The sequence below is a fragment of the Bos mutus genome, chromosome 7 (genome assembly GCF_027580195.1).
Source record: "Bos mutus isolate GX-2022 chromosome 7, NWIPB_WYAK_1.1, whole genome shotgun sequence".
Lineage (NCBI taxonomy): Eukaryota > Metazoa > Chordata > Mammalia > Artiodactyla > Bovidae > Bos > Bos mutus.
The window spans coordinates 80,164,662-80,180,699 of NC_091623.1; the positions used below are offsets into that span (position 1 = coordinate 80,164,662).

General features: G+C 42.1%; 1 protein-coding gene across 1 annotated transcript; it reads left to right on the plus strand.

The window, feature by feature from the left end:
* Positions 1 to 249: 249 nt before the first annotated feature.
* LOC102285318 (olfactory receptor 2V2) lies at positions 250 to 1,197 on the plus strand. Its single transcript, XM_014476790.2, has one exon. It carries the CDS (start codon positions 250 to 252, stop codon positions 1,195 to 1,197), a length of 948 nt encoding a protein of 315 aa, XP_014332276.2.
* Positions 1,198 to 16,038: the final 14,841 nt, after the last annotated feature.

Sequence of the window (16,038 nt, forward strand, 5' to 3'; positions counted from 1 at the left end):
GTTTATTTTACACCTATAGTTTGTACTTCTCCCTTTCCTACCCCTATATTGCCCCTCCTACCCTCTCTCTCCCCACCAGTAACCACTAGTTTATTCTCTATATCTAAGACCTCATTGTTCTTTTGAGGTTTGGGCACCAATCATTTATTTTCCCCATTGGTCTTATGACTTTTCTGCCAATAAAGATATGTCAGTCAATTCAATAATTTTTGTCCATGTTCTCAGGTGACCAGGAGCATCAGCTGAGCCATGGAGATATGGTTGAATCAATCATCTTCAGATGACTTTGTCCTCTTGGGCATCTTTTCCCACAGTTCCACTGACCTTGTTCTTTTCTCAGCAGTCATGATGGTCTTCATAGTGGCCCTCTGTGGGAATGTCCTCCTCATCTTCCTCATCTTCATGGATCCTCAACTTCATACACCCATGTACTTCTTCCTTAGTCAGCTCTCCTTCATGGATCTCATGTTGGTTTGTACCAATGTGCCCAAGATGGCGGCCAACTTCCTGTCTGGCAGGAAGTCCATCTCCTTTGTGGGTTGTGGCATGCAAATTGGCCTTTTTGTCTGTCTTGTGGGTTCTGAAGGGCTCTTGCTAGGACTCATGGCTTATGATCGGTATGTGGCCATTAGCCACCCACTTCACTATCCCATCCTCATGAGTCAGAGGGTCTGTCTCCAAATTGTTGGGAGCTCTTGGGTCTTTGGGATAACAGATGGTTTGATCCAGATGGTGGTAGTAATGACATTTCCATACTGTGGCTTGAGGGAGGTGGACCACTTCTTTTGTGAGATGTTATCCTTGTTAAAGCTGGCCTGTATAGACACATCCATTTTTGAGAATGTGATATTTGCTTGCTGTGTCTTCATGCTGTTTCTTCCTTTCTCTATCATTGTGGCCTCCTATGCTCGTATCCTGAGAACTGTGCTCCACATGCATTCTGCTCAGGCTGTCAGAAAGGCTCTTGCCACATGTTCCTCCCACCTGACAGCTGTGTTCCTCTTCTATGGGGCAGCCATGTTCATCTACCTGAGACCTAAGCGCTACCGGGCCCCAAGCCATGACAAGGTGGTCTCTGTCTTCTACACAGTCCTTACTCCTATGCTGAACCCCCTCATTTATAGCTTAAGAAATCGGGAGGTGATGGGAGCCCTGAGAAAAGGGCTGGACCATTGCAGGATTGTCAACCAGCACTGAAGAGTTAGGGTATTTTGTGCCTGACTCTGCCACTCCTGGCTTTGTGATGTTACATAATTTTCTATCTGAGTCTTGGTTTTCTCATTAATAATGAGGCTCATGACCCTGAAGTTTTATGGAGGTGTCTTTTAAACTCCAAAGTAATACTTTCTATCTCTGGTAAAACACCAGCTTCCCTCCTCTCAATCTTTTTGGATTAATTTTTTTTTTTTTTTGAGAATACATTGAAATGAAGTGCAGAACTTTGTAAGCTCAAGTACTGTGTATAAGTAGGCTCTAGGATTGCTATCACTTAGTATTTAAAACTGGATTTACTTCTACAGTCAGAGAATGCCTCAAGCTGCACTCCTTAACTGTTTTTTTTTTAATTTATTGAAGCATAGTTGATTTACAAAGTTGTGTCAATTTCTGCTGTACAGCCAAGTGATTCAATTATACATATGTACATATATATATATATATGTTCTTTTTCATTTCAGTTTATTACAGCATATTGAATATAGTTCCCTGTGCCATACAGTAGGATCTTGTTGTTAATCCACTCTATATAATAGTTTGCATCTGCTAATTCCAAACTCCTAATCCATGTCTCACTGTCTCCCTCTCCTCCAAGGCAACCACAAGTCTGTTATATATATATATGTCTGTTATATATATGGACATGAGTTTGAGCAAGCTCTGGGAGTTGGTGATGGGCAGGAAGGCCTGGTGTACTGTAGTCCATGGGATCACAAAGAGTCAGAACCAACTGAGAGACTGAAATGAACTGGATATATATATATAAAACAAGAACTCCTTAACTCTTACTGGTAATCTCTACCACTGATTTATAGCCTACGATGTACCAGGCACATATATTCTTTATGAGTATACGTAGATATCCATTTTTTTCCTATTAATATATTGTCTCACGCTAGTGTCTTTGATGAAATGCTTCTAGATGACCAAATAAAGCTAATAAAATCTCACTCTTCACTCTATGTAACTGAGAACTTTATAAAGATTCTTAAAGTCATATTCTTCAAGAATAAAGTGAGATTCATGAGGAAAGTGGTAAATATTGGTTCATTTGTATATTCACAGTGCATGACACATAGAAAAGTCATCTTTAAGTGTTGTATATATAAAATCCTCCAATAAAATTGCCACTTTTTGTTTTAGTTCCTAACATAGCAAAGTTGATGATACTATTTCTCCTTTGGGGGAGTAAGAAGAAATAAATCAGAGAATTAGATCTACTATTTGTAAACTTGTTTTTAAATGTTTTTAATTGAACTATTGGTATTACTTGTATCCACCTAGCTAAACTCTATACCAGTTCTTGTACACATTTGCAATAAAATTATCTTTACCTGAAACAAAATGCTTTTGTTGTATGCACAGAGGAAAAAGAGGACAGAACTGGGTTCTGGAAGTTGTACCAAACCACAGGGAGGTATTTGCTGTTTTCTGTTTCCAGGCTTGGAGAGAATGGGAGGCAGTAGCACTAATAGTAACTACAAGTCTGAGAACCTACCAGGGAGAAATGACTTGATTGTCTACTCAGTTTAATATCACTACAAACATTTCATAGTGAACAACATTACATCCCTTTCGCAGGCAGGAAACTGGGGCTTAGACTGGTGAACTCCCTTGCTCTTATTCCCCAGTTTTCTTCTCCATGTCCCCCTAGGAGACTGTTTGCTGGAGCAGCTGAGAACAGAGAACTTTGCAAAGAGGTTTCCTTCCCTTGGAGTTCAATTTGCAGACTGGAGACGAAGATAGGGCACAGGAGGGGTCTCCAGGGATTTGTGAAAACAGAAGCAACTTTCCTTAGTCCCATTAAAGAGGAGAGCAATGAGTGGCAGCAAGGAGTGGCACAGAATAAAATTTCTCAGCCAAAAGCTAGACCTGACCCAACCATTGGTCTCTTTCTCAGTTGAGACCACTCCACTGACTCCCAGTGACAGGTCTCTCCCCTCTTGGTCCAGCCCTCTCCTAACACTTCTTCTCTGATGGATGAATGTTTTCTCTGTGTTATAACTTCTGTTTCTGGAAAACATTTTCTTTTTAACATTGATTGATTGATTGATATTATATATATCATGATTCATATATATATACACACACATATTCTTTTTTCAGATTCTTTCCCTCATCAGTTAGTACAAAATATTGAGTATAGCTTCATTTGCTATACAGTAGATCTTGCTGTTTATCTGTTTTATAAACAGTAGGGTGAATATATTACTCTCAGAATTCTAATTTATCCCTCCCCCAGTCTTCCCCTTTGGTAACAATAAATTTGTTTTTTTATGTCTGTGAGTCTGTGTCTGTTTTATAAATAAGTTCAGTTGTATCATTTTTTTAGATTCCACATATGAGTGATATGATATTTGTCTTTGTCTGACTTACTTCACTTTAGTATGATAATCTCTCGGTCCAACCATGTTGCTGCAAATGACATTATTTCATTCTTTTTTATGGCTGAGTAGTATTCCATTGTGAATATGTACCACATTTATGTCCACTCATCTGGATAAATTGCAAACTCAAACAAAAGGTAAATTTTTGCTCACTATTTTTCTGATAGCTATCAGCAAGTGGTCAAAAAATAAAAACATATTCTCGAGCCTTGCAGCTACTAAAAAGAATAATTGACCAGCAATGGCACCCCACTCCAGTACTCTTGCCTGGAAAATCCCATGGACAGAGGAGCCTGGTAGCCTGCAGTCCATGGGGTCGCTAAGAGTCCGACAGGACTGATCGACTTCACTTTCACTTTTCACTTTCATGCATTGGAGATGGAAATGGCAACCCACTCCAGTGTTCTTGCCTGGAGAATCACAGGGACGGGGGAGCCTGGTGGGCTGCCGTCTATGTGGTCACACAGAGTCGGACACGACTGAAGTGACTTAGCAGCAGCAGCAGCATATACAACACAGAGACAGAACCAAACTTCAGCTCAGTTCAGTCACTTAGTCGTGTCCGACTCCATGGACAGCAGCACGCTAGCCTTCTCTGTCCATCACTAACTCCTGGAGCTTGCTCAAACACATTTCCACTGAGTCAATGATGCCATCCAACCATCTCATCCTCTGTCATCCTCTTCTCCTCCCACCTTCAATCTTTCCAAGCATCAGGGTCTTTTCCAGTGAGTCAGTTCTTCACATCAGGTGGCCAAAGTATTGGAGTTTCAGCTTCAGCATCAGGGTTCCAATGAATATTCAGGACTGATTTCCCTTAGGATTGACTGGTTTAATCTCCTTGCAGTCCAAGGGACTCAAGAGTCTTCTCCAACACCACAGTTCAAAGGCATCAATTCTTTAGCACTCAGCTTTCTTTATAGTCTAACTTGCAGTACATACATGACTACTAGGGAAACCATAGCTTTGACTAGATGGACCTTTGATGGCAAAGTAATGTCTCTGCTTTTTAATATGCTATCTAGGTTGATCATAGCTTTTCTTCTAAGAAGTAAGTGTCTTTTAATTTCATGGCTGCAGTCACCATCTGCAGTGATTTTGGAGCCCCCAAAAATAAAGTCTCTCACTTGGCTAAGTACAAAAACAAAGACACAAACATAAACACTGAGCACCAAAAAAGAAAAAAGGAAATTCAGCATATTACATCATCTTTGATTTAAACAGCCTATGGCACTGATGTATATTCTTCAACAGATTGCCCCACCAGCAGGATTTCTTATCCAACCCCAGAAAACAAAAGAAAAAGAGATCTATAAGTCTCAGAATGAAAAGGGTTGGAGAAAGTGAAGTGTAATTCTTTTCCTCTTTTCTATGGTGGATCCCTAAGCTCCCAATCAGGCAGGGGCCATGTGAAAATTTTGGATTGGCTAGGAGATCTAAGCTGTGACCTGTGTCAGGCCGAATCATAGCTTACCTGAAAGCTCGTCTTTATTAATTAAATGGGATGAGACTTAACCTAAAGCTGCCCAGACAGCTGTGGTATCAGTCTTATCTCCATAAAACATAGAGAAAGATTTTCTAGGAGTGAATGTAGTCCCAGCTAAACATAAAGCTGTTTCTTGGCTATAGGCAATCAAGTTTCACCTGATCACTCTGTAGGTTAAATAGTAACCTAACAGAGTTCCCAGGGCTTCCCAGGCGGCACTAGTGGTAAAGAACCTGCCTACCAATGCAGGAGAACTAAAAGACACAGGTTTGATCCCCAGGTCAGGAAGATTCCCTGAAGGAAGAAATGGCAACCCACTCTAGTATTCTTGCCTGGAGAATCCCCCTGGACAGAGGAGCCTGGCGGGCTACAGTCCACAGGGTCACAAAGAGTTGGACATGACTAAAGCAACTGAGCCTGCATGCATAACAGATTTCACATGGTAGAATAGAATAATTGCCAATTATATAGACAACCTCAGATATGCAGAGGATATCACTCTAATGGCAGAAAGTGAAGAGGAACCAAAGAGCCTCTTGATGGAGGTGAAAAGCTGGCTTAAAACTCAACATGCAAAAAACTAAGATCATGTCATCCTGAACTTCATAGCAGATAGATGGGGGAAAAGTGAAAACAGTGACAGATTTTATTTTCTTAGGCTCCAAAATCACGGAAGATGGTGACTGCAGCCATGAAATTAAGAAATGTTTACTCCTTGGAAGGAAAGCTATGCCACACAGAGACAGCATGTTAAAAAGGAGAAATATCACTTTGCCTACAAGGGTGCATGTAGTCAAAGCTATGGTTTTTCCCATAGTCATGTATGTATGTGAGAGTTGGAACATAAAGAAGATTGAGTGCTGAAGAATTGATGCTTTTGAATTGTGGTGCTGGAGAAGACTCTTGAGAGTCCCTCAGACAGCAAGGAGATCTAACTGGTCAACCCTAAAGGAAATCAACCCTGCATGTTCATGGGAAGGACTGATAGTGAAGCTGAAGCTCCCATTTTTTTGGCTACCTAATGATGCAAAGAGCCGACTCATTGGAAAAGACCCTAATTCTGGGAAAGATTAAAGGCAGGAGGAGAAGGGAGTGGCAGCGGATGAGAAGGTTAGATAGCATCACTGACTCAATGGACATGAGTTTGAGCAAACTCTGGGAGATAGTGAAGGACAGGAAGCCTGGTGTGCTGCAGTCCATGGGGTTGCAAAGAGCCAGACACAACTTAGTGACTGAAAAATGAACAACAGATGATAGAATGCAAGAGATAACAAAAGCTGAAGGGCTACGGAGTGAATTTTGGAAGGTAAGAATAGTAACAATGAGATTTAGATGGGTCTTTACAGAAAAAAAAAAAATGTCAATAAAAAAAGACAAAGCAGGCTGAGTGACTTCCAGTGGGAGATTAACTTGAACAAGTGTGGAGGTGGGAAAACACCAGGAACTCGTGGGGGAACTGGCATAGGTCACCAGGTAGTGCAGAGTGAGCAGAGGAGGTTAAAACAGAAAGTGTGAATTGACTCTAAGGGGTTTCCTCAGAAGCCACCGTGTTCTGCATGGTACCAGTCTGACAGAGGCCTATTTTTTTCCTACATCCCTCTGTCTCCATCTCCCTGTGTCTTCCCAGCTCTTCTTTCAATCATCTTCTCTCAGCCCTCTGAACAAATCTATCTGTATATCAGCCTCCAACTGAAAGCCCCAAGAACTTGGTGGGTAAAACATGTTTTATTGTTTTTGTGAAAATAAAACCAGTCATATAAGGAATTCTGCTCAATATTGTGCAACAACCTAAGTGGAGAAAGAATTTGAAAAAAAAAGAATAAATACATGTATATGTATAACTGAATCACTTTGCTGCACACCTGAAACTAACACATTGTTAATCAACAATACTCAATATAAAATAAAATAGCCAGGACATAGAAGCAGCCTAAATGCCCATCAACAGAGGAATGGATAAATAAGATGTGGTACATATATAAAATGGAATATTTGTTTTGCTGTTTGTTAATAAGTAACTAAGTCATGTTCAACTCTTTTGTGACCCCATGAACTATAGCCCACCAGACTCTTCTGTTTATGGGATTTTCCAGGCAAGAATATTGGGGTGAGTTGCCATTTCCTTCTCCAGCAGATCTTCTTGATCCGGGGATCAAACCCTTGTCTCTTGCATTGGTGGCCGATTCTTTACACTGAGCTACCAAGGAAGCCCCAAATGGAATATTACTCAGCCACAAAAAGGAAAAAAATTGTGCCATTTGCAGAGATGTGGATGGACCTAGAGTCTGTCATACACAGTGAAGTAAGTCAGAAAGAGAAAAACATATTTTGTATAATATCACTTATATGTGGAACCCACAAGAATGATACAGATGAACTTATTTGAAAAGCAGAAATAGAGACAGACATAGAGAACAAATGTATGGATACAAATAGGAAAAAGGGGTGGTGGTATAATTTAAAAGATTAGGATTGCCATATACATACTGCTGCTGCTGCTGCTGCTGCTAAGTCGCTTCAGTCGTGTCCGACTCTGTGCGACCTCATAGATGGCAGCCCACCAGGCTCCCGCGTCCTTGGGATTCTCCAGGCAAGAACACTGGAGTGGGTTGCCATTTCCTTCTCCAATGCATGAAAGTGAAAAGTGAAAGTGAAGTCGCTCAGTCGTGTCCTACCCTCAGCGACCCCATGGACTGCAGCCCACCAGGCTCCCCGGTCCCTGGGATTCTCCAGGCAAGAGTACTGGAGTGGGGTGCCATTGCCTTCTCCATATATACTACTATTTATAAAATAGATAACTAATGACAACCTACTGTGTCTCACAAGGAACTCTACTCAATGCTCTATGGTGGCCTAAATGAGTGAAAGTGAAAGTCGCTCACTCATGTCTGACTCTTTGCAACCCCATGGACTGTATAGTCCCTGGAATTCTTCAGGCCAGAATACTGGAATAGGTAGCCTTTCCCTTCTCCAGGGATCTTCCCAAACCAGGATCAAACCCAGGTCTCCCACATTGCAGGCAGATTCTTTACCAGCTGAGCCACCAGGAAGCAAAAGAAGAAGTATGTGTATACATATAGCTGACCACTTTACTGTACAGAAGAAACTGACACAACATTGTAACTCCAATAAAAATTCATTTTAAAAATAAAATGAAAGACTAAAAAATAGTCATATACCAAAGAGTTAAAAGAAAGACAGAAATTAATGGCCTGATGATTTGATTTCCGATGAACTGGTCATTTTGAAAATTCATCTACTTCCATGGGACATAAAGCACAAATCAAAGTGACTATTTAAATTATCATCCAACCTGAGACACCCTGAGAGTGAAAGGAAGTGCTGTCCATGATTATACTGGGATGACAGAATATAATTAGACCACAGAAAACTGGGAAGGGCAGTAAACTCACAGAAATATCTGACAGAGTATTGGAAGACACCCAGCTTCCACACTATCATCTGACTCTAGTGAAGCTAGGTGCTTTTCTTTCCTTCTCACTTGGTTATAAAATGTAAGGGCCAGGACTGTGTTAAGTCTTCACTTTGATTCAAGCACAGCTCACCAAGCTCTTGCATATCATTGGTGCTCAGTCAGTGTGGGCTGATTTTTATGGGACAGGTAAAGAACAAGTGTGGATGGCAGGGAGACAGTCACAGGTAGATTCCATGGGACCCTGGAGGTCACTGAGTAACCATTGATATATGTTTGTGGTGGGAGCAGAACACCAGGAATTTGCCCTTCATTCCTGTGCCCTGGCTGCCCTATGCCCCTCTCATGATCAAGGTTCCTCACACTGTCCCACTGCCCCTTCTTCTGGTCCTGTCCCCAGGCTCCCTGTTTGAATTTCTTTAATTGCAAGCTTGGGAGCTCCTATTCTTGGGTTGGAGTTTGAGGGCTCCCCTGGGAGTAGACAGTTTTAACTTCCTCACTCAGGTTCTGTGTTAAGTACCTCATGGGCAGTGGGAGACAGTTCTGCCACCCAGCCTGGGAGGCAACCTATGGCAGGTGGACAGACATCAGAAGGTGAGCTCAGATACACAGATGCTGACTCTGTTTCCATCTGCCCAACACTATCTCCTCGACTAAGTCCATTTTTCCTTTCCTTTTTGCTGAGTGGAGACTGTTGACTGTCTGAGCCTCATTGTCTAAGCTACAAAATTGCTTGCAGCCTGAGGGTGACATGGAGCCTGGCCAAGAGGTTGGTGGAGGCTGAGGAAGGAGGTCAGAGCTGGGGGGTTCCTCCCTGTCCTCTCTGAGTTCATAACTGTAAACATACAAGAGGAGGACAATAAAATGAATTTGATACTGAAATCTCCACAGGGGACCCACTGAATACTTTTCTTCCAGGAAATCCACTTGAAGGTTAGTGAGGATCTTTCTCCTGTCACCCACCCCTATCTTTCTTGCAGTTTCTGTTGCTGATTGCTACCTTTTTTTGCCCCATTTTTACTTTCTTATCAGAATTTCTTCATCTTATTGTTTCCTCAAGCAGAGGTGACTTTTTTATTTTTAAAGGAGGGTAGGCATTCACTTGGAGAAGGCAATGGCACCCCACTCCAGTACTCTTGCCTGGAAATCCCACGGACAGAGGAGCCTGGTAGGCTGCAGTCCATGGGGTCGCTAAGAGTCGGACACGACTGAGCGACTTCACTTTCACTTTTCACTTTCATGCATTGGAGGAGGAAATGGCAACCCACTCCAGTGTTCTTGCCTGGAGAATCCCAGGGACGGAGGAGCCTGGCAGGCTGCCATCTATGGGGTCGCACAGAGTCGGACACAACTGAAGCGACTTAGCAGCAGCAGCAGGCATTCACTATGTAATAGTATCTTTCCTCATACTTTTTTTCCAGTTTTCCTTCTTTGACCTACTTCTCTTTTTCTTTCCTTGATTTCTCATTGTTTTTTTCATTTCCTCTTTCTGTCTGGATTGGGGTGCTCAGCAAAGGGTTCCTAAGTGGAAGAGTAGTCTAAAGCAGGAAGACAAAAGGTGAGTGGGGGAAGAGGCTGAAGGGGAGGGCTGGTATGAGACATAGAGTCAACCCATGCCTGAAAGAACATCACAGACACAAGGTTTCTTCTTTACAGTGTGATTTCTAGGAAGAAAAGTAAAGACAGTAACTAAAATCCCAGGGAAAGGATTTTTCTATTTTAAAGAAATTTAACACCCAGAGAAAAGGATGAAGTTAGAGAGCAGAAAAAGATAAGCATAAGAGGTGCTACACTAGTTTCTTGAGGGATCTGCATATTATAATTAATCATTCAACAATACTTACTGAGAACATAATATATGCCAGTCACTATGCTAGAAACCAGAGATCACCCCATTGGAAAAAAAAAGCATAAAGAAATAGGTTTTAGTTGGAGAAGAGGTAAACAAACAAACGAATCCATATGAATAAGATGTAGCACAGCCAAGCCATTGGCATATCATAAGCACAAGAGTGACATCATCTTGAGTGACTTAAGTTTCAGGTGATGGTTTAACCTCTGATTGTTGAGTGGAGAAACAAAGACACCTTATGCAACCTAAGCAGTGCATTCTCGGTCAATGAATGTGATGTGGGAGGCCACAGAGGAAGGGATCACCTGGTGTATGAGGGCCATCAGGGCATCTTCATAGCAGAAGCAAATCTGAGCTGAACCCTGAAAACAACAACATTTTCAGAGGAAGAGTTTGAAGGAAGATATGACAGATGAATGGAACAGCATGTGTAAAATCAAAAGGGCAAAGAAAAGTAGTGTTAGCAAGCTGCAGGTGTAAGTTCAGGTGGAGTGTAAGGCTCGCCTAAGAGGTGGTTTAGCACAAAAAGCTGGAAAGGAAAGCAAACCACATAGGTCTTCAGTGGGATAGAAGGGGATCTCTGCTCAGAGTCTTGAGGAGGAAGTGATCACAGAGAGGTACACTGTGAAGTACCTATGACTTGTGGTGACAAAGAGGCACTCAGGTTGGAGATATTGTATGAATGCTGGCAAAACTGTGATACTCAAAAGACAGTGGAAATGCAAGGGGTGAAAGCAGAGGCCAGGGATGTAAAAAAAAGCGTCTCCATTAAGGGCACATTGACAGAAACAGGAAAGGGATTATATTAGGGTGCATGGGGCATCAACATGGGTCATTTTGAGCTTGAATAATTGTGACAGTGGTATTATTTTAAAGAAATAAGATAAGAGAAGGAGATATTAGTTTTTTAGGACATGCAGATGGGAGTACCAGTTGGGTTGTTTTTTGTTTGAGTATCAGGAATTGTATACATTCTGCAGGGAACTGGAAATCTAGGGTTGGGAATGGGGATGAAGGTCTGGGATCCAGTAGAAATTTTGGTGTCCATTGGAGAGACAGGCAGGCAGATGGATTCTTGACTCTTCCACCTCACCCTACTAATCATCACCCCAGTGTATTTCCCCAAGTTTCACAGGGTCATAAATGTAAATATAATTTCACTTAGGTTGGGGGAATTCTGTTTATACTAACAACTCACAATATGGGAATTTAATAACCATAAGTGATCATGCATTCATCTGTGATGAGAACTATATCTGACAGGAAACAAGTACTGCTCTTAAGCAAAAGGATCTCCTTTTCTTAGAGACCGTATTATGGATCTGAAGGATGCTGGGTAAACAAAGAATAAGAGAAAGGTGAAAATAGAAGCTCCTAAATAATAATTTTTTCCAAGATTAGACAGCTTCTCCTTGTGAAGACATTTTTGCTCAAAAAAACAGCATGATATGATTTAAATTTTCCAGAACTTTCCATCTCATGTTTGGTTTTGCATTTACTAGCCATGCAAACTTGGGCAATCCAGCCAATTCCTCAATTTTCTCACCTGTAAAAGAGGGTCTATTTAATAAAATCACTGTACCTTCATTGTAGGATCACTATGAGGATGAATGAAAAATGAATCTGAGTGCTGTGGGATGCAACAGATTTCTTTTTACTGCTTGTGAATAGCCTGGCACTAGAACCAGACAGGGAGCCTTTTTCTTCTCAGCAGGTGAGAGATAGATGGACAAACTCAACGTCTTTGATTCTTTATTTTCTAGAAAAGTTGCAAACCACGATTCTTCTTAATGAAGAGATCACTTGTTAAAATTAATGAGTCTAAATTATTTATATCAGTGGTCAAGATTTGAGATGGACTGTGAAAGGCTAAGGTACATAGCCTCTAAGATGGTCTCATTGGTCCTTGATTCATAATATTCATGCCTTGTGTATTGCTCTCCCAGTAACTTGGAGCTAGATTTAGTGATTCACCTATAATGAATAGAATTCAGCAGCACTCTTGGGATGTCATTTCTAATATTAGGTTATATTCTACCCCACACTTGGAAAATCCCATGGACAGAGGAGTGTGGTAGGCTGCAGTCCATGGGGTCGAAAGAGTCGGACACGACTAAGTGACTTCCCTTTCACTTTTCACTTTCATGCATTGGAGAAGGTAATGGCAACCCACCCCAGTGTTCTTGCCTGGAGAATCCCAGGGGCGGCAGAGCCTGGTGGGCTGCCCTCTGTTTTGGCTACCTAATGATGCAAAGAGCCGACTCATTGGAAAAGACCCTAATTCTGGGAAAGATTAAAGGCAGGAGGAGAAGGGAGTGGCAGCGGATGAGAAGGTTAGATAGCATCACTGACTCAATGGACATGAGTTTGAGCAAACTCTGGGAGATAGTGAAGGACAGGAAGCCTGGTGTGCTGCAGTCCATGGGGTTGCAAAGAGCCAGACACAACTTAGTGACTGAAAAATGAACAACAGATGATAGAATGCAAGAGATAACAAAAGCTGAAGGGCTACGGAGTGAATTTTGGAAGGTAAGAATAGTAACAATGAGATTTAGATGGGTCTTTACAGAAAAAAAAAATGTCAATAAAAAAAGACAAAGCAGGCTGAGTGACTTCCAGTGGGAGATTAACTTGAACAAGTGTGGAGGTGGGAAAACACCAGGAACTCGTGGGGGAACTGGCATAGGTCACCAGGTAGTGCAGAGTGAGCAGAGGAGGTTAAAACAGAAAGTGTGAATTGACTCTAAGGGGTTTCCTCAGAAGCCACCGTGTTCTGCATGGTACCAGTCTGACAGAGGCCTATTTTTTTCCTACATCCCTCTGTCTCCATCTCCCTGTGTCTTCCCAGCTCTTCGTTCAATCATCTTCTCTCAGCCCTCTGAACAAATCTATCTGTATATCAGCCTCCAACTGAAAGCCCCAAGAACTTGGTGGGTAAAACATGTTTTATTGTTTTTGTGAAAATAAAACCAGTCATATAAGGAATTCTGCTCAATATTGTGCAACAACCTAAGTGGAGAAAGAATTTGAAAAAAGAATAAATACATGTATATGTATAACTGAATCACTTTTGCTGCACACCTGAAACTAACACATTGTTAATCAACAATACTCAATATAAAATAAAATAGCCAGGACATAGAAGCAGCCTAAATGCCCATCAACAGAGGAATGGATAAATAAGATGTGGTACATATACAAAATGGAATATTTGTTTTGCTGTTTGTTAATAAGTAACTAAGTCATGTTCAACTCTTTTGTGACCCCATGAACTATAGCCCACCAGACTCTTCTGTTTATGGGATTTTCCAGGCAAGAATATTGGGGTGAGTTGCCATTTCCTTCTCCAGCAGATCTTCTTGATCCAGGGATCAAACCCTTGTCTCTTGCATTGGTGGCGATTCTTTACACTGAGCTACCAAGGAAGCCCCAAATGGAATATTACTCAGCCACAAAAGGAAAAAAAAAATTGTGCCATTTGCAGAGATGTGGATGGACCTAGAGTCTGTCATACACAGTGAAGTAAGTCAGAAAGAGAAAAACATATTTTGTATAATATCACTTATATGTGGAACCCACAAGAATGATACAGATGAACTTATTTGAAAAGCAGAAATAGAGACAGACATAGAGAACAAATGTATGGATACAAATAGGAAAAAGGGGTGGTGGTATAATTTAAAAGATTAGGATTGCCATATACATACTGCTGCTGCTGCTGCTGCTGCTAAGTCGCTTCAGTCGTGTCCGACTCTGTGCGACCTCACAGATGGCAGCCCACCAGGCTCCCGCGTCCTTGGGATTCTCCAGGCAAGAACACTGGAGTGGGTTGCCATTTCCTTCTCCAATGCATGAAAGTGAAAAGTGAAAGTGAAGTCGCTCAGTCGTGTCCTACCCTCAGCGACCCCATGGACTGCAGCCCACCAGGCTCCTCTGTCCATGGGATTTTCCAGGCAAGAGTACTGGAGTGGGGTGCCATTGCCTTCTCCGCATATACATACTACTATTTATAAAATAGATAACTAATGACAACCTACTGTGTCTCACAAGGAACTCTACTCAATGCTCTATGGTGGCCTAAATGAGTGAAAGTGAAAGTCGCTCACTCATGTCTGACTCTTTGCAACCCCATGGACTGTATAGTCCCTGGAATTCTTCAGGCCAGAATACTGGAATAGGTAGCCTTTCCCTTCTCCAGGGGATCTTCCCAAACCAGGGATCAAACCCAGGTCTCCCACATTGCAGGCAGATTCTTTACCAGCTGAGCCACCAGGGAAGCAAAAGAAGAAGTATGTGTATACATATAGCTGACCACTTTACTGTACAGAAGAAACTGACACAACATTGTAACTCCAATAAAAATTCATTTTAAAAATAAAATGAAAGACTAAAAAATAGTCATATACCAAAGAGTTAAAAGAAAGACAGAAATTAATGGCCTGATGATTTGATTTCCGATGAACTGGTCATTTTGAAAATTCATCTACTTCCATGGGACATAAAGCACAAATCAAAGTGACTATTTAAATTATCATCCAACCTGGGACACCCCTGAGAGTGAAAGGAAGTGCTGTCCATGATTATACTGGGATGACAGAATATAATTAGACCACAGAAAACTGGGAAGGGCAGTAAACTCACAGAAATATCTGACAGAGTATTGGAAGACACCCAGCTTCCACACTATCATCTGACTCTAGTGAAGCTAGGTGCTTTTCTTTCCTTCTCACTTGGTTATAAAATGTAAGGGCCAGGACTGTGTTAAGTCTTCACTTTTGATTCAAGCACAGCTCACCAAGCTCTTGCATATCATTGGTGCTCAGTCAGTGTGGGCTGATTTTATGGGACAGGTAAAGAACAAGTGTGGATGGCAGGGAGACAGTCACAGGTAGATTCCATGTGGACCCTGGAGGTCACTGAGTAACCATTGATATATGTTTGTGGTGGGAGCAGAACACCAGGGAATTTGCCCTTCATTCCTGTGCCCTGGCTGCCCTATGCCCCTCTCATGATCAAGGTTCCTCACACTGTCCCACTGCCCCTTCTTCTGGTCCTGTCCCCAGGCTCCCTGTTTGAATTTCTTTAATTGCAAGCTTGGGAGCTCCTATTCTTGGGTTGGAGTTTGAGGGCTCCCCTGGGAGTAGACAGTTTTAACTTCCTCACTCAGGTTCTGTGTTAAGTACCTCATGGGCAGTGGGAGACAGTTCTGCCACCCAGCCTGGGAGGCAACCTATGGCAGGTGGACAGACATCAGAAGGTGAGCTCAGATACACAGATGCTGACTCTGTTTCCATCTGCCCAACACTATCTCCTCGACTAAGTCCATTTTTCCCTTTCCTTTTTGCTGAGTGGAGACTGTTGACTGTCTGAGCCTCATTGTCTAAGCTACAAAATTGCTTGCAGCCTGAGGGTGACATGGAGCCTGGCCAAGAGGTTGGTGGAGGCTGAGGAAGGAGGTCAGAGCTGGGGGGTTCCTCCCTGTCCTCTCTGAGTTCATAACTGTAAACATACAAGAGGAGGACAATAAAATGAATTTGATACTGAAATCTCCACAGGGGACCCACTGAATACTTTTTCTTCCAGGAAATCCACTTGAAGGTTAGTGAGGATCTTTCTCCTGTCACCCACCCCTATCTTTCTTGCAGTTTCTGTTGCTGATTGCTAC